This window comes from Sciurus carolinensis, chromosome 6 (genome assembly GCF_902686445.1).
Source record: "Sciurus carolinensis chromosome 6, mSciCar1.2, whole genome shotgun sequence".
NCBI lineage: Eukaryota > Metazoa > Chordata > Mammalia > Rodentia > Sciuridae > Sciurus > Sciurus carolinensis.
This window is the reverse complement of record NC_062218.1, coordinates 99451375-99471492: the sequence shown is the minus strand read 5'-3', so window position 1 is coordinate 99471492 and position 20118 is coordinate 99451375. Positions and strand designations below refer to the sequence as shown.

General features: G+C 38.5%; 2 protein-coding genes across 2 annotated transcripts; both read right to left on the bottom strand.

Annotated features, from left to right (window-relative positions):
- Positions 1-918: 918 nt before the first annotated feature.
- On the bottom strand, positions 919-3728 carry LOC124986971 (protocadherin beta-5-like). The gene has a single exon (XM_047555821.1). The coding sequence runs from the start codon at positions 3563-3565 to the stop codon at positions 1214-1216; it is 2352 nt and encodes a 783-aa protein (XP_047411777.1). The 5' UTR covers positions 3566-3728; the 3' UTR covers positions 919-1213.
- Positions 3729-10689: 6961 nt separating this feature from the next.
- Positions 10690-13751, bottom strand: LOC124986929 (protocadherin beta-5-like). The gene has a single exon (XM_047555760.1). The coding sequence runs from the start codon at positions 13608-13610 to the stop codon at positions 11223-11225; it is 2388 nt and encodes a 795-aa protein (XP_047411716.1). The 5' UTR covers positions 13611-13751; the 3' UTR covers positions 10690-11222.
- Between the last annotated feature and the right edge of the window lie 6367 nt (positions 13752-20118).

The following is a 20118-nucleotide window of genomic DNA, read 5'->3' as shown; positions in this document are numbered from 1 at the left end:
AGGAAGTAAATGTAAGAGTTGTTTTGAAAAGGTTTAAAAATGGTTTCTAGTGGGATAAAATTTAAAGAACAGACAGTATCAGGTGTTGGCAAAAATACAAAGGAATGGGTACAAGCAAACATTGTCAATAGTGGCACAATCAATTTGGGAAACTATTTGAAATATCTACTAACAGTGAATATGTACTTACTAAATGAGCAGCAATTCTACCTATAGATATACATATGCAACAGAACTGCATAAACCTGTCCATTGACTTTGTGAGAATGTTCAGAGCAGTGCTATTTATAACAGTGAATCCATGCACCAACCCATATATGTGTCTAGAGGATATTTAATGAATTTTGGTAGACTAATACATTGAAATGCAATACAGCAATGAAAATGAAAAACTTAAAATCAGAATTATGAATAAATTTCACATGTTATTGAGCAAAAGCAACTAGACACAAAGCAGTTCATACTCTATTATTACATTTATATAAATTAAAAAGAGGCAAAAATAAGCTATGTGAAGTAAGTATATCAATTATACTTGGGTTAGTAGTGATTTGAAGAAATAATTTGTGTTGAGTGAAATATAAATGATTCATTTTCTCAAGCTGCTAGTGCCAATTATATTTGCTATGTGAAAATACATGCAGCTGAATGTTATGTTCACTTTTCTTTCTGTATGCTACACATAAAAAGTTTTTCCAAAAACTGTTTGCCAAGGATGCTTAGGGTTGGAAAAGAAGAGTAAATATTTTGCATTTTATTATGCTTTCTTACATACTGGACTTGTTACATATGGATTTGTTTGAAAACAATTAAAATGAATAAAATGAAGGTTTTTTTTCAATTTAACACCTAAAATCTTTGGAGTAGAAAGATGCAAAATGAGGAAGACCTATGGAAAAGTTACCAGTTGGACTTATTAACCCAGTATATGATGGGAAATATGAAAGGAGGACTAGGAAGTCTCAGAAAAAAACAACCCTTAACATGACAGTACATAAATGCAATAAAGTAAAATTGAGTTTTTCAAAATTAGACAAGATAAATATCAGAGAACAAATTCACTACAAAAGGGAAATCAAAGCTATACTTGAAGGGGGCCTTTTCCTCCAGGACACACTCTAATGCTTAATCTGGATAAATAATAGATAAGTGGTGGAAAACAATGCAATATAATCACATTATTGGAATCGACGCAATTCCTAAAGGTAACATTTTAATGTGTTTCTTCTCTGGCGCTGGGGGGAGGTAGGTTGGAGAAAATGGGCTTCAGAAACTTGAAGTCGCTAGTCCCAGAGTCTCCAGTCAAACACACCTCATACTGGTAGCTCTGGGACAGGGTCCCAGAGCCACTGACATCCACCAGGTGGCTAGGAAAGTGGCCCTCAGGCACAGAGCACACACCCAGCGGCGCAGCCCTGCTCCTCCTGCACAGCCTCACCGCCACAAACACCAGCACCGAAAAGAGGAAGAGCGACGACACCGAGGCCAGGGCGATGACCAAGTAGACTGTCAGCGAGTCGGCCTGCGCGCGCTCGGGCGTCACTTCCGGCAGCGGCAGGTAGGGCTGCGAGAAGCCATCCACCAGCAGCACGTGCAGCGTGACGCTGGCAGACAACGGCGGCTCGCCATTGTCCTTGACCAGCACCACCAGCCTGTGCCTGGCCGCGTCGCGCTCGCTCAGCAGCCTGGCGGTGCGCACCTCGCCATTGTGCGCCCACACGCCAAACAGCCCGGGCTCCGTGGCCTTGAGCAGCTGGAACGACAGCCAGGCGTTCTGGCCCGAGTCTCCGTCCACCGCCACCACCTTGGTGACCAGATAGCCCGGCTCTGCCGCCCTGGGCACCAGCTCGGTGCAGGGCGCAGAGGCGTTCTGCAGCGGGTAGAGCACGAAGGGCGAGTTGTCGTTGTCGTCCAGCACCACGACGCGCACCAGCGCCTGGCTGCTCAGCGCGGGCGAGCCTCGGTCTGTGGCGCCCACGCGGAACTCGAACGCCTGCAGGGCCTCGAAGTCCAGCGCCCTCAGCGCGAACAGCTGCCCGTTGTCCGCGTTGATGGAGACCAGCGAGGCGAAGGGCAGGTGCGGGTCCCGGGGCGGCAGCAGCGAGTAGGTCAGCTGGGCGTTGCTGCCTGAGTCTCTGTCTGTGGCGCTGACGCCGCCTATGTGCAGGGCGGGGCTGTTGTTCTCGCGCACCGACAGCGTGTAGGACGTCTGCGAGAAGGCAGGGGCGTTGTCGTTGACGTCGGAGACCAGGACGGTTATGCTGTGCTCGGTTTCCAGCCTGGGTGTCCCCAAGTCCGTGACTGTGATGGTGATGTTGTACTGGGCTCTGCTCTCTCTGTCCAGAGGGCCCTCTGTCACCAAGGTGTAAAAGTTCTTAAATGTGGGCTTCAAGAGGAAGGGGAGATCGTTTTGTATGGAGCAAACCATCCTACCATTGTCCCCAGAGTCTGGATCAGAAACGCTGAAAATGGCAACTAGAGTTTCTGGGGAGTTTTCTGGGATAGAGCTCCTGACCATGGACATGGTCAGTTCAGGAGCATTGTCATTCACATCCACCACTTCTATGGCCACAGTGCATTTTCCTGAAAAGCCCCCACTGTCTGTGGCTACGATTTCCACGTTATAATGTTGGGTTACCTCAAAATCCAATGCCTTTTGCAGACGAATTTCTCCTTTTATTTCGTCTATTACAAATGGTTGAGAATCTTCATCACCTTGAAATAGTGTGTAGGCTACACTCCCATGCGTTCCTGCATCTAAATCTTGAGCAGAGACAACGAGAACTAACGAGTTTATGGGAGTGTTCTCAGGAACCTGTACTTCATACAGTGACTGTAAAAATTCGGGTGCGTTATCATTGATGTCTATCACTTCAATGCGTACTGTGACTGTACCAGACCTGGGTGGCACCCCACCATCCAGCGCTGTGAGGGTTAAAATGAGCTCAGGCTGTTCCTCCCTGTCCAGAGCTTTGCCCAACACCAACTCTGGGTATTTACTGCCATCTCCGCGATTGTGAGTAACAACACGAAAATTGGAGTTGGGGCTGATTGTGTAGTTCTGTATACTGTTGCTCCCTATGTCAAAGTCCTGAGCTGATTTCAAAGCAAACACTGTCCCTGGCTGGACGCTCTCTGGGATTCTAAGGATCATTTCCCTGTCCAGGAACTCTGGAGAGTGGTCATTTACATCTGTTAGTAGCACGTCAATTTGAAAGAACTGTACTGGGTGTTCTAGTAACAGTTGGAAATGCAATATACAGGGTTCTACCGCCCCACAAAGCACCTCCCGGTCTAGTTTTTCCTGTAGAAGCAAATCGCCAGTCTTTACATCGAGCTGCAAGAGCTGTTTGCTGCCTTTGTGATGGATTCGCGCGCCCCGAGTGGCCAGCTCCCCAACCCTGAGCCCCAGATCTTTTGTCATGTTGGCCACAGAGTAACCACTTTGTGTTTCTTCTGGTATGGAATACCTAATTGCCTCAGAGTCAGCCTCCCACAAAAACAATAGCATAACAAGAAAAATAACTTGCCTTTTCTGCGGTGATTTTCCTAGCACAGTCTCCATTGTTCAAATTTGTCCAGAAGGTGCGGTTCCTTCAATTTGGTAAGCAATCCACTGAGATGATTTAGTTAAACGATCTTGAATTTAATATTTCTGTGACATGCACTTAGAACGATGCCTTCTCTGAAGATCTATCTCCTGGAGTTCACCTAAAAACACCTCCTTCTTTTAGGGAGCTTTCAGAATTCTGATTCTTAGCTCAATGGCGTCCCGTGCATCCACAGAGCCAAATATTCACATTCTTAGCCTGCAGTGCCACCAGGCGTCCTTACTTACTATTGCATCTACTATTTGCTATTTCATTCCAAATTCCAATACTGCTATTTATTAATACCCTTGTAATCACAAATGTACCCTAAATTGTATCTCCAAGTTATTAGAAGTTCTAAATAAACTTTCGCCCGAATGATTTCTTCAGTGTAAGAATACCCGTTTAACTAACAAATCCCCCCAATCTCAGCGGCTAGGAGTAAAAGTTTGGCATATTCAAAGGCAGCCTCGGCAACTCGAGGAGACCCTGTCTCAAAATAAAAAACAAAACAGGCTGGGGATATATCGCTCAGTAGTTAGGTGCTCCTTTTTTCAATCTCTAGTACCAAAAATAAATAAATAAATAAATAGCAAACAAATAGAATAATGTTAATATTCTCCATAACAGTATCTTTTGAGTACAAGAAGAAACTTTGTTGGTTCATACTTCGATTATATTGAAAAAACGTTTGGTAATGGACACCTAAAAGTTCTAAAATTTTATAAAAATTACTTTAATTTTGAGGCCTAAAATAACTCCAAAAAAGGCACAAATGCAAGTGTACCACTCTGTGATTTTAAAGGAGGTCAATTCACCCCTATAAATCGAATTTAGATTAAAAATAGAATGCTGCCCAAACTCAGGAAATCCTGTCCTGCCATTGTCTAATTACTGAATTTCCCCCGAAACATAAGCACTTTCCTACATTCTATTCTCATAGTTATTTTTTTTTTTTTGGATTTTTGTACTTTCATACATATGGAGTTTTAGAGCATTAGTCTCTTGTGTTTTTCATTCAATATGTTTATAAAATTAATAGGTGGCATGTCATTCTTATTCTCATGACTTTATAATAGTTTTATGTATGAATATGTCATGGTTTGTTTATGCATTCTTCAGGTCATGATCATTAGTGTTTTTTCAGTTTTGAGCCCTTTTTTCAGTAGTATTGTTATGAATATTCTTGTACTTGTCTTTTGGTGACCAAGTGTATGTATATATTCTGAATATATACATATTAGTTGTGTTGCTGTGCATTAAAGTGTACACATATATTTAGTTTTAGAAAATACTGTGAAACATTTTTCAAAAGTAGTTTTTCCAAAACCGATAAAGTATGAGAGTTCCAGTTGCTTCATATCCTTGTCAACATTTAATGTTGTCATTTCAGTTCTATACACTCTATTGAGTGTCAGGTGATATGAGTTTGTATGTCTGATTTTAACTTTCCTGGTGATTAACAAAATTACTTACAATTTCTCATGTTTATTTACCATTAGGACACATTCTTGTGAAGTAATTGTTCAAGTCTTTTGTCATTTTTCTTATTGGGTCATTAGTGTGTTTGCTTTTTTGGTCCATAGAAGTACTTTTATATTATGGGTATAGGTGCTTTTTATATATTACAAATATCTTCTCCCACTCTTGTGTTTTGTATTTTAATTTCTATTATGGTATCTTTGATCAATAAAACTTCTTTAATTTAGTTTGATTTATAAATACTTTTCTTGTATGGTTAGCATTTTTGTGTTGTACTTAAATCCTTGCATAATCAAAGGTCTTATTCTTATATGATATAGTTTGAAATATTAACTACTGTACTTTTTCCCATCAAATGCTGTAACCAAACTAAATTTATTTTTTCAGATAAATCTGGTTAGAGTCAAAAGACATCCACATGCCTTTATACCATCTTTTGAAAAGATAATCCATTCCACATTATTTCAAAAGCTTCATTATTAAGTCAGGTCTGCTCAAGTTTCAACTTTTCCGTTTGTTCATCTTGCAATACCACATTGCCTTAGTCAATATAGCTTTGCCATGGGTTTTATTATTTGGAAGTAAGACTTCCATTTTTAAAACAATAGAGTTTTGGGTTTTTTTGTTTTGTTTTGTTTTTGGTGTTCTGGGGATTGAACTCAGGGTCACTCGACCACTAAGCCATATCCCAGCCCTAGTTTGTATTTTATTTAGAAACAGAGTCTCACTGAGTTGCTTAGCACCTCACTTGTGCTGAAGCTGCTTTGAACTCTTGATCCTCCTGCCTCAGCCTCCCCAGCCCCTGGGATTATGGGCATGCACCACTGCACCTGACCTAAAAACAATAGGCTATTTTAAAGAACAGATTTAGAGTCACAGAAAAAATGATCATAGAGTAAAAAGATACACTATGTTAGCATAAAACTGTTCACAAATCTATTTATTATTAAAATGTCTGTAGGATTACTAGTGATTTTCATTTTTTTACTCCTAATAATGGTAACTGGTTTTTTCTTTGGTTGACTTGATTAAAGAGTTTTAATTTTGCTAATGATTATGAAGAATCCACATTCAGGTTTACCAATTTACTCTGTTGCTATCTGTTGTGTATTGTATATTTTGTATGTGCAACTACCTTCATTATTCACATTTGAATTGCTGTTCTTTTTCTAGCTTTTTGAGATCAGAGCTTTCATAATTGATTTTTAGTCTTTCTTTTCTATTATGTATGTTTAGCTTTCCATTTCCAAGTGGTGTGTTCATATGTCAGTTCTTGACATTTTTTTACCCAGTTTAAATTATTTGGAAACTTTTGTTGTGATTTCTCCTTTGATTTGTGAGTTCTGTTATTTAATTTTGAAGCATTTGGGTATTTCTTGTCATATCCTTATTCTTTTACAATCAAAAAGCATGCCAAGTGATTTCAATTCCTTTTATTAAAAATGAGGTTTGTTTTATGATCTGGAATAGAGACAATTTTTAAAATTTTATGCATGTAAGAATCATGTGTGTTTTAGTGTGTTATATATGTCAGCATATTTGAATATGATGTTTGCATTGTTCAGCACTTCAGTGTTCGTGTGTGTGTGTGTGTGTGTGTGTGTGTGTGTGGTCTTCTTATTCTGTTAGGAATGGACAGAGTTATAATGAAGTCTCCCAATATGGTTGTGGTTTGCCTACTTTGTATTTGTATTCTGCCATCTTACCTTTTTATATTTTGTAGTTAGCCTGTAGAGAAATATGCAGTCTTGGATCTCACTTATTTCTGGTATATTTCTTTGCCTTTTTATTATTATGCAAAAGTTGTCTTTATCACTAGCAATGAATCTATCCTTAAAGTCTCCTTTGTCTTATGTGAATATAGCTACATTAAGTTTACTTTGGCTAGTGTACTAAACACATTATCCCATTTTGAACTTTCACTCTTTGTTTTCTCTCTTTCTCTCTCATACACATTTATCTGTTAGTACATATTTGAGTTTTCTTAAATGTAGTCTGAATATTTTGATTGTTTAATTTAATTACTTAATCCAATTAAAATTAATGTAATAGCTAATATCTTTAAATCCACACTTAAATATAATTACTTTTCAACTTGCCTCTAAGGTGGTTTTGATCTTCTTATAGATTATTGGAATACTAGTCATTTTTTATTTACCTTCACTTATTTTTGGTTATTCTTTATTACAAGACACAACTGTGATATACAAGAATCCACCACAAATTTTTCTACTTTCATGAGATAATGCTTAGAACCTTAGAAATCTCTAACTCCATACATGTACTTTGATGTTTTTGCTATTATGAATTTAAATGTCATGCATATTTTAAATTCTTTAAGAAACTACCATGACTGTCTAGTATAATAAACATTAGATCAATCCTCATTTATATTTACCCTTCCCATCTATTTTATTTCTTTCTGCAATTCTGTGATCCCTTTAAGTCTCTTCTTTTGCCTGATGATGTCCACTAAAAGCATTTCTTGTAATTCTGTGATCTCTTTTCATTTTGCCCAATGATGTCCATTAAAAGCATTTCCTTTATTGCAGATGTGACTGATTAATTCTCTTCAGATTTTGTTTGTTTGAAAAAAAAGTATTAGAATATCCTGTTCAATGGTTATGTTTCCTGGTAATAGAATTCCAGTTTGGTAATAAATTTCTTCTAGGTTCTTAAAAAATTAATTCTTTGCCTGTTGGTTTCATTGATTTATGTTTAAAAGATCTCCATTTAACTTACGGTTCTTTAAAAGTAATAAATCATTTTTATGTGGTTGGTTTAATTTTTATTACTTTGCCTTGAGCAACTTTCCTACAATGTGCCTAGTTGTGCTTTCTTTGTATTTATCCTATTTAGGTTTCACTAAGTATCTTGAGGCAGAATCACTTTTATCAATTTTGTCATTATCTGTTTAATTATTGCTTATTACCCACTCTTACTCTCTTTTATCCTAGGATTACAATATGTATGTTGGAGTTTTTCATTATATCCCACAAGTCACTAATGTTCTTTTCTATATTTTTCATTATTTTTTCTATTCACATTTCTATATTTTATATTGACTTAACTGCATGCACTGATACTGTATTCCTTAATGTCAATGACATTAAGTAATTTAGTTGTATTTCAGGTATTATATTTTTTAGTTATAGAATTAATTTCCATTTTACATTTCCAATGGTTGAGTAAAATTCTCTTTATATCTATTTTCTCTATTGTTCCTTATTTTTAGCACATTAACCATACTTAGTTTAACATGTTTGTCAAATAATTCTAATATCTGGATCATCCCTGCATTCTGGGGGTTATGTTTTTGCTCTATTTTATCTGTACCATCCAGTTGTGTGATTATGTGTGTCTATGTGCACATATACATGCATATAAACCTACTAATTTTTCACTGAATTTTGGATATTTATGTAAAAAAAACTGTTCAGGATCAAGATGATATTATCTTCCTCCAGAAAGAGCTCACTTTTTCTTCTGGTAGCTTCACAGAGCTCTATCTAAACAAATTGTCTTAAAATAGGCACTGGGCTCAATCAAGATTCTTTGAAGTCATGATAAACTCTACCCTTACAGAATTTTCAGTTGAGAATTTAGTATATCCTCTATAGTCCCTTCCTGTGGAAATCCCAAACTCTAATCTGTTAACCACAAGAACCTTACTCTGCTTTTCAAGAGTTTTCCATTTGTGTTTAGTATTCCCTGGCATGCTTTGAGTTTGCCAAGTGCACTGAGGGGGAAACTGATCCTGAGCTTAAATCCTCCAGTCTTCCAAAGTCTACTGAAATTCCTAACAAAAGACTGTCGTTTATTTTCAGATTTACACAATCTCTTTGGGGGAAATTGACTGTAGGATTTAGTTCTCATCCGCAGGAATATTCCTTCTCAAAAATCTGAGCCCATTCAGGTCTTATATCATCTGGTTTCTGTTGCTATAAAGAGATGATTTTTGACTTATGGCCAGTTTTAATGTTGTTTTATGCTTCCAGATACTGCATCTAACTTGGAAGCAGAATCTCAGTAAATACATGCATGTTTTAATGTCATACTTTAAAAATATATTTTGAAACGTTTATCATAAAAGAAGAGGGGATCTTAAAGTGGTATGGGCCACATTGTCTTCAGCAGAATTTCTGTCCTCCAAACTGCACATGTTAAACTCACTAAAGACAACAGAAAAGGAATTTTAAAACATGCATTTGTCAATACAAGCATTTGAGAAAAACCATATTGAAATGGGTGTCATTATCAAGATACTAGCCTCCATTCTTTATCTTGGTTCTGTAACAGTAAAATTCGTGTATTTTCAGATGGCAGGCATGTTGTGAATAAGATTTGGAATATGTTTACTACTAAATCCTAGTGACTGAACTTCAAAATGTTGATCTTTTCTATGTTCTGTTTGTATCCCCTAGCTGGAAACGAATGATCCAAACTTTATGAATGGGTGGGTTCCAAATGATCATCTGTCCTGTCTCCTGTGTGTGATCATACAAATTAGACTTATGAAAAGTGAACTTAAATTTTCATGATCTTGAAAGATATTTGTGAAAACCTAAACCAGACATAACTTTTTATACACAAAAGTGTATGAAAATAAGTTTTAATAAATGGGGGAGAAATCATTAACGTAAACTACCATATTTATATCTTGTATATGTTTTTGTTTAATTCTATTCTCACTTTTATCTCTTCTTCACTTCAAACTTTTTAATTGAATGATGACTATAAACTTTCTTTTGAAACTGACCTAAATGCCAGTAATTTTCCTTTTTTATTATATCATCAGAAAAATTAGTAATTCAGGGAAGAGCACAAGTATTTAATATCCAGTAAAATAATACTTGAGATTTTTAAAAAGTTAGATTATAAAATAAGCTCTTTAACTGCTCATATTCTGCCAGAAATTCAATAAAATTTCTTTTATCAATCTACATTTAACCAATTAACACTCACTCAACTAACTCACTAGACTTATTGAACATAACTGAGAACTATTGTAATTCAAATTAATTCATTACTGTTCAAGCTACTTAAGGACAAAATAAACTCTTAGTTCATATAAATGCAACTTTGATGTCATTGAAAAATTAAATTCAAATAACATTAAAGAACAAAATTAAAAATTAAACATCAAGAAGAAGTCACTATGTTGTTGACAAAGACTGTTCACATCTAGAAAGTACAAAACATTCGCAAGAAATAAACAGAATATCAAAAATGCAGAAAAAATTTCCTGATTTTGAAAAGGCAGGAGAATCTTCAGGAAAACCAAAGGAAATGCACAGAGTAATTCCACTTGGTCATGTATTTATGGAGCAAAAGAACAAGTAGATATATGAGGCCCTCAAGAGTCCTGATTTCTTTGGAGGTATTTAGGGGATAATTCAGGCTCTGGGATTATTCTTTGAATATGATTATGTGAAGCAATGACTTTATAGTTTTATTTAACAAAGGGGGATGGCAAATTACAGGATAGTCTCCCATTAGTTGATCTTAAATGAGATTTATTAAAAATCTTAAATATTAGTATTTATGGAACAATTACAATGTATTAGATAAGTAGCAAAAAATAAAATATCATTGTCTTACATATGTGGTGCTCACAATAGGAAAAGGGTCATACTTTTTGTGTATTAATATTTTAATGAAATATGATATTGACATGCAATTTGAGAAAAACAAGTAGGATAGGTTTTACACTAATGGCTACTCAGTGGACTTAACCTGGTAGTATAACCATAAATTTATTTCAAGACCAACACTCTGGTATTGAAAGATAAACATATTTTAAAGATGGGTAGCAAAATACAGGGAAATTCAAGATTTCATACAAGACTGTAAATGGTTCATGATATGCATCAAGAAGTTCATTAAAATAAATTGTTTTCAACTACTTGTTTAATTTACAGTTATGAAAAAACTAGCGGTGAAGAGATGATCAGCAATGGAGAAAATATATACTACATATGACTAAAAATGTTAATGTATAATGCCAAAAAAAGGAACAACTCAGAGCTATCAGGAATATTCATAGGTTTGGACTAGTGGTTAAGAACACTTTAATATCACTAGATTTACTAAGGAAAGATAAATTGCAATAGGAATTTTGCCAAACTAAGTGAGAACAAAATATAACAATTAACTGAATACAAAGCTATTTCTGCAGTTGGAATTTTCCTTAACTTCTCTCCCAGAGTCCTGAACCAAGAAGTTGGGGAATATCTGCTTCAGGAATTTGAACTCACCAGACCCAGAGTCTCCTGCCAGACACTCCTCATACTGGTAGCTCTGGGACAGGGTCCCAGTGCCACTAACATCCACCAGGTGGCTAGGAAAGTGGCCCTCAGGCACAGAGCACACACCCAGCGGCGCCGCCCTGCTCCTCCTGCACAGCCTCACCACCACAAACACCAGCACCGAAAAGAGGAAGAGCGACGACACCGAGGCCAAGGCGATGACCAAGTAGACTGTCAGCGAGTCGGCCTGCGCGCGCTCAGGCGCCACTTCCGGCAGCGGCAGGTAGGGCTGCGAGAAGCCATCCACCAGCAGCACGTGCAGCGTGACGCTGGCAGACAGCGGCGGCTCGCCATTGTCCTTGACCAGCACCACCAGCCTGTGCCTGGCCGCGTCGCGCTCGCTCAGCAGCCTGGCGGTGCGCACCTCGCCATTGTGCGCCCACACGCCAAACAGCCCGGGCTCCGTGGCCTTGAGCAGCTGGAACGACAGCCAGGCGTTCTGGCCCGAGTCTCCGTCCACCGCCACCACCTTGGTGACCAGGTAGCCCGGCTCTGCCGCCCTGGGCACCAGCTCGGTGCAGGGCGCAGAGGCGTTCTGCAGCGGGTAGAGCACGAAGGGCGAGTTGTCGTTGTCGTCCAGCACCACGACGCGCACCAGCGCCTGGCTGCTCAGCGCGGGCGAGCCTCGGTCTGTGGCGCCCACGCGGAACTCGAACGCCTGCAGGGCCTCGAAGTCCAGCGCCCTCAGCGCGAACAGCTGCCCGTTGTCCGCGTTGATGGAGACCAGCGAGGCGAGGGGCAGGTGCGGGTCCTGGGGCGGCAGCAGCGAGTAGGTCAGCTGGGCGTTGCTGCCTGAGTCTCTGTCTGTGGCGCTGACGCTGCCTATATGCAGGGCGGGGCTGTTGTTCTCGCGCACCGACAGCGTGTAGGACGTCTGCGAGAAGGTAGGGGCGTTGTCGTTGACGTCGGAGACCAGGACGGTTATGCTGTGCTCGGTTTCCAGCCTGGGTGTCCCCAGGTCGGTGACTGTGATGGTGATGTTGTACTGGGCTCTGCTCTCTCTGTCCAGGGGGCCCTCTGTTACCAGGGTGTAAAAGTTCTTAAATGTGGGCTTCAAGAGGAAGGGGAGGTCGTTTTGTATGGAGCAAACCATCTTACCATTGTCCCCGGAGTCTGGATCAGAAACGCTGAAAATGGCAACTATAGTCTCAGGGGAGTTTTCTGGGATAGAGCTCCTGACCATAGACATGGTCAGTTCAGGAGCATTGTCATTCACATCCACCACTTCTATGGCCACTGTACATTTCCCTACAAGCCCTCCACCATCTGTGGCTGCAATTTCTACAATATAATGTTGTGTTGCTTCAAAATCCAATGCCTTTTGCAGACGAATTTCTCCCGTTTTTTCGTGTATGGCGAATGGTTCAGAAACTTCATCAGCTTCGAATAAAGAGTAGGCTACACTCCCATATGTTCCTGCATCTAAATCTCGAGCAGAGACAATAAGAACTAACGAGTTTATGGGACTGTTCTCAGGAACCTGTACTTCATACACGGACTGTAAAAATTCAGGTGCGTTATCATTGATGTCTACCACTTCAATGCGTACTGTGACGGTTCCAGACCTGGGTGGCACCCCACCATCCAGCGCTGTGAGGGTTAAAATGAGCTCAGGCTGTTCCTCCCTGTCCAGAGCTTTGCCCAACACCAGCTCTGGGTATTTTCTGCCATCTCCACGATTGTGAGTAACAACACGAAAATTGGAGTTGGGGCTGATCGTGTAGTTCTGAACACTGTTACTACCCATGTCCAAGTCCTGAGCTGATTTCAAAGCAAACACAGTCCCTGGCTGAACACTCTCTGGGATTCTAAGCATCATTTCCCTGTCCAGGAATTCTGGAGAATGGTCATTTACATCTGTGAGTTGCACATCAACTTGAAACAACTGCACCGGGTGTTCTAATAACAATTGGAAATGCAATATACAGGGTTCTACCGCCCCACAAAGCACCTCCCGGTCTAGTTTTCCCTGTAGAAGCAAATCGCCAGTCTTTACATCGAGCTGCAGGAGCTGTTTGCTGCCTTTGTGATGGATTCGCGCGCCCCGAGTGGCCAACTCCCCAACCCTGAGCCCCAGATCTTTTGCCAGGTTGGCCACAGAGTAGCCACTTTCTGTTTCTTCTGGCACAGAATACCTAATTGCCTCAGAGTCAGCCTCCCACAAAAACAACAGCATAACAAGTAAAATAACTTGCCCTCTCTGTGGCGGTTTTCCTAGTGCAGTCTCCATCGTTCAAATCCGTCCAGAAGGCGCTGTTCATTCAATTCGGTGTTCAATCCACTGAGATGATAAATTATCTTCAGTCAATGTTTCTGTGTGACACGCACTTAGAACGATGCTTTCTTTGAATATCTGTGTTCTGGAGCTCACCTAAAACGCCTGTCTTTTAGGGAGCTCTCAGAGTTTTGATTCCCAGCTCAATGGCGTCTTGGGCATCCGGAGCCCATTATTCACACTCTTAGCCTGCAGCGCCACCAGGCGTCCGCACTTACTTTTGCATATAGTATTTGACATTTCATTCCAAATTCTAAACCTGCTGTGTATCAATACCCTTGTAATCACAAAAACACACTAATTTGTATCTCCAAGTTATTTTAATTCTAAATAAACGTTTTTATATTTGATCTTCAGTGAAAGAATACCTGTAGGAACAAACTGATGTGATATATTAGTGTTCTCTTCATTTTTTTGAATATAGGAAGAAACTTTCCTTGTGGGGCTATGATTTCATTAAATTTAAGAAATTAATGATAATGAATATCTACAAAAATTTCAGCTTTACAAAGATTACTTTAAATTTCAATTATAACACGCCAGCTGAAAATGTTACAAATCATAAATGTACATCTCAGGATATTTTTTAAAATTAAAAGTAGAGAAAGATTTTGGCTAAATGCCACCTTCTAGTTGCGTGTACTTCACACTCATTCTTTTTTAGTTATATATAACATTATATTGTGCTTTAGCATAATCACAAAAGAATGTAAATAATCTTCTCTAATTCAATCCCCAACATCAAATTTTGAATATTTTCTGTGTTATGTAGAAGTTAATGGTGAATTGACTGGGGAGTATGCTGTATTCCATCAAAACAGAAAAATAATCAGTAGAGCAGCTGGAGATAAGGAAGGAGAGACAGGATAGGGGAATAGCGGTGGAATGAATCTGACTGAACTTTCATATGTATATACATGAATATACTACAGTGAATCTCAATTCAGTGAATTTAAAAAATGTATACACATATAAAAATATCCTTGATTAAAAGTTGAAACACTATCAAAACCCAAGAATTCTTATTTCATTGTTTTGACCCTCCCTCCCAAAAGTTAAGCACTATCCTGTTTTCTAATATCATAGCTATCTCTGACTTCTTTTGAACTTTATTCAGTTAACATTCTCTTAAGTAAAATGGATCTGTGTCATGTTGTTCTAATTTGTTTTGCTCTATTACTCAAATGTGTGAATATACCTTGATATGTTTATACATTCTCCAAGTGATGAAAATTGGGATTGTTCCAGATTTGAGGTTTTTTTGGGGGGGTACTGCCACAATATATATTGAATTTATTCATTCAATTTGGATTGTTGTGCATTAATGCATGCATATATATTTAGATTTTGTAAATATCAAACAAATTTTTTTCAAAAGTATTTGGAGTAAAACCAGCAATGTATGAGAATTCCAGTTTCTTCATATCCTTATCAACATTCGATATTGTCTCTACAGTTTTAACCACTCTACTGAGTGTGTAGTAATATCACTTGTGATTTTAATTAGCATTTCCCTGGTGATTCATGAAATCATGCATATTTTCAAATACTTACTGGTCATTATTATACATTCTTGTGAAGTGCTTGCTATTTGGGACATTTACCTGTTTCCTTATTAATCTGGAGAACTTATCTTCTATGTTCTGGAAATATCTTTCTCAGATACATATATTGCCAATATCTTTTCCCACTATATAATTTCATTTCTTATATTTTTTCAAAGCTTAATGACTATACATAGTAGTTGGGTTCTATGCTTGTATTAAAATTTATTATGGTGACATTGATCAATAAATCTTTAATTTATTCATTTAAAGTTAACAGTTTGTGTGTACTAGTTATATCTTTTACATAATCCAAGGTATAAAAATTTTCTTATATGTATCTTAAAAAGCTAATAACTATACTTTGCATGCTGAAAGCTATAATCAATTTTAAATTACTTTCTTCAAGCAAATAATGTTAGGGTCATTTTTTTTATGTAAATACCCAAATTATTTTGCACCATTTATTCAAAAGATGATTTCCATTATTTCTAAGGTGATATCATTATCTTAAATCTGGTGACCACATATCAGCTCAAGTATTCCATTTTTCTATTTGTTTAATCCTGCAATACCACATTCTATTAATTAATATAGGCTTGTCATAGAGTTTGCTATATGAGAGGTAAGCAATAGACTAAAGAGTAGTTTTGGGCTTGGAAGATAGCTCAGCTGGTAGAGTGCTTGCCTCGCAAGTACAAGGCCCTGAGTTTGATCCCCAGTACCGCTAAAAAAAAAAAAAAAAGAGTAGTTTTATTCTCTCAGAAAAAAATAAATCAGAAGGCAAGGAGATTTTCCATATACCCGAGGCCCCACACATGAACAATCTTCAAATCTGCATTAATATTTCCATTAAAATTAGTGAATTTTAAAACTTCACTCAAGACCTCTTCTTTGATTCTTGGATTATTAAGAAGTGTGTTAAGTTTCCAAGTGGATATTTTCTGTTTATCTTTCCTTTATTGATTTTTAGTTCAAGTCCATCGTGGTTGGAGAATCCATTCTGTCTGATTCAGTTTTAAATTGGTTAAGATATGTTTATAACCCAGGATGTGGTCTATCATGTATATATTCTGGGAGCATTTGAAAAGAAAATTTGTATCCTGGGGTTGTTAGATGGAATATTCTATAAATAGAGATGAGATGTCATTGGTTTATGTTATTGTGAAGTTCTGTATCTGCTGGTTTTCTGCCTCATTGATCAATTAGATAATGAGAGAAGGCCACTGAAGTCTCCAACTATAATTGTGGATTTATCTATTTCTCCTTTCAATTCTGTCAGCTTTGGCTCCACACATCTTGCAGCTTTGCTGTATACACATTTAGGATTCCTGCATTTTCTTCTTTTATCATTGTATTATGTCCCATCCCACCTCTGTTAATTTTCTTTGCTTTGATGTCTACTTTATCTGACATTAATATATCAGTCCTGCTTTACTATTATTAATATTATTATTATTTTTTCCATTTTAATTTTAGTCTGCCTGTATCATCATAGTTGAAGTTTTTGTAGAGAGTATATAGTTGATTTCTTAAACCTATCCTTTCAGTATCTTTGTTTTATTGTGTGTTTAAACCATTTACATTTAATTATTGATTTATTAGAACTTAAACCTGTCATTTTATTTTTATATTATTTATTTATTTTTGTGGTGCAGGGGATGGAATCCAGGGCCTTGTGCTTGCAAGGCAAGCACTCTACCAACTGAGCATATCCCCAACCCCCATTTTATTTTTTCTGTTTGATCTCTGCTTTTGGGTTTTTTTTTTTTTGTTTTTTGTTTTGTTTTGTTTTGTTTTGTTGTGTTGTGTTTTTTGTGGTGGTGGGGCTCAAACCCAGGACCTCACTCATGCTAAGCAAAGACTTCCCTCTGAACTTCAGTTTTTCTTTTTCCTATCTGTTCATTAGAACATTTCTTTATAATTTCATCTTGATATATCTACTATACCTTTCATTGTATCACTTTGTATATCTTTTTTTACTGGTTGCTCTAGGTAATATATATATTAACTCATATATATATATGAGTTAGTTTCCTAGAATCATTATTTTACCACTTAAAGTGTAGAGAACTTACCTTACCTTACTCTTTTCATTTATAACATAATCATCTTAGATATTTCCTCCATGTACATTTAGAATCACATCAAGTAATTTCGAACAACCACCAAATATACTTTAGAAAATACAAAAGGTGGAGGAAAGTCTTATCTTATTTACATATATGTTTATTTCCTGTGCTCTTTCTTCTTTCTCAGTGGTGGTTTTAAAAGTTGTTTCCTTCCACATATCAGAGAAAAATTCAACCTTTGACTTTTTGTGGATTGGTTTATTCATTTAGCATGATAGTCTGGGGGTGGAGAATGGAAGTTCAGTGGATTAGACAAAGGGGACAGAAGGGAAAGGAGGGGGGATAGGAAAAAGAAAGACAGTGGAATAAATCTAATATAGCTATCCTATGTACATATATGAATACACCACAGTTCATTGTGTACACCTGTGAGAAATTAATTTTAAAAGATATTGTTTCTTTTGTGTGTAGAGAACTTCCTTTAGCCCCTCTTTTATGGGTAGGTTTACTGGCAATAGATTCTTTGATTGAAGGATATCTAACCTGGGTATCAGAGCTTGGGTTAACAGTTCTTTTATTTAGCATTTGAATTTTTTTTAACTGGTGGGGATTGGACCCAGGAACACTCTACCATTGAACTACATCCCCAGATCTTTTTAATTTTTATTTTGAGACAGGATCTCACTAAGTTGTGGAGGCTGGCATTGAACTTGTGATTCTCCTTCCTCAGCCTCCTGAGTTGCTGGAATAACAGGTATGTGCCACCATGCCAGCTAACCTCCATGGTTTCTGAGGGAGAAATCTACTGTCATTCAAACTGTTATTGTCTTATAGGTAAGGTGTCATTTTTCTCTCACCGTTTGCAAGATACTTCCCTTGCTTTTGGTTTTCAGATATTTGACTATGATGTCTCTTGGTGTGGATTTCTTTGGGTTTATCCTGTTTGAGATTCATTTGGAATTTTGATTCTCTCAGTTTGTCTTTTGCAAATTTGGAAAGTTTTCAGCCATTATTTCTTTTCAATTTTCCTCTCTCCTCTTAGAATTTCAGTGACACAAATGTTCCCTCTTTTGTTATTGTCCCTTGGGTTCCTTACATTGTTAGTTTGTTTACAGTCTACTTTCTGTGTTATTTGGATTAGATAAATTCCATTGTTCTACAAGTCCACTAATTCATTCTTTATCCTCTCCATTTTGCTCTTGAATCTATCCATTGCGGTTTCTTATTTCAATTATCGTATATTTGATTTCTAAAATTTCCATTGGTATTCCTTATATTTTCTATTTTTTGTGAGAGTTTACATTTGTTTGTTGAAACTCTATTTTTCATGTATTTCAACTATGTTCATAACTACTTTTTGAAGCACTTCATTAAATCTGTTTTGAAATTTTCTTTCAGATAATTCTAACTACTCTATCATCTTGGCACTAAGTTATCTATTGTCTATTACATTCACTTTAATATCTTACTGATTCTTGATATGACCCAAATAATACCTTTCTTGATGTGCAGGCACCCAAAAGGAGCTCTTGCTTAAAAGTGCATGATGAAAGAAAGTACACGATGAATTATTTTCAAGAATCTATCACCATTGTTCACAGTGACAAAATTCAGAGCAACTAAAAAATCAATCAAGAGTAAAATGAATTTAGAAGTAAAATTGTACTTATACAAGAGAATTCTCTAAAGCAACGAAAAACTGCATTAACATGGATGAATTCAATATCATGATTTAAAAATGCAAACCCACCTTCACACTACATGAATACATTAATATAAATTGCAAACACAGACAAAACTAGCCAGCATATTACCGAAGAACTTATGCATATCAACTGCAGTTATGAATAAGAACAAATCATTAATTTAATAATTAAGATGAGATTTTTTTTCATAGATATGAAAGATGTTAAGATGGAAGCCAGGAGGAGGGGGCCAAGATGGCGGACTAGAGGGTGGCTGCATTTCACGCTGCTCCAGGACGCAAGATTCAAAAGAGGAGATAGTGAGAGAATTGGGACCAACTCAAAGCTGCCGGGTGAGTCTCTCCTGTTGGGGAGGCGTCCCGGATGGGGCGGTAGCCCCGGAACGCAGGGAATTTGTGAAGTGGAGTTGCTCGGCGAGACGCCCCTCCCCCCACTGGAGCGGTAAACACGGACAACTGGGATCATCGTAGAGGAGGCGGCTGAGCATAGCGCTTGGACTCGAGCAGCCGCTGGGGCTCCGGGTGGCTGCCTGGGGAGGAGCTGCGTGGCGAGCTGTTTGGACCCAGAGTGACCGCTTCCGAACACCGGGGGGTTGCCCGGAGGAGGAGGAGAGGCCCGGCGGGTCGCTTGGGTCTAGGAGTGACTACATCAGAGCCACGGGCGGTTGCCAGAGGAGGAGCTGCGTGGTGAGCTGTTTGAACTCAGAGTGGGCGCTCCTGAGCGCCGGGGAACGGCCCAGAGGAAGAGGAGGAGCGCGGCGGGACGCTTGGTCTGGGAGTGACTGCATCAGAACCACAGGCGGTTGCCAGAAGAGGAGCTGCGTGGTAAACTGTTTGAACCCAGAGCGAGCGCTCCTGAGTGCCGGGAGGTTGCCCGGAGGAGGAGGAGGAGCGCGGCGTGTTGCTTGACCTGGGAGTGACTACATCAGAGCTGCGGGCGGTTGCCAAAGGAGGAGCTGCGTGACGAGCTGTTTGAACTCGGAGCAGCTGCTCCAGAACACTGGTGGCCTGCCTGGAGGAGGAGAGCGGTGGGACGCTTAGCCTGGGAGTGACTGCATCAGAACCACAGGCGGTTGCCAGAGGAGGAGGCGAGTGGTGAGCTGATTGGACTAAAAGCAACCGCTCCTGAACACCAGTGGCCT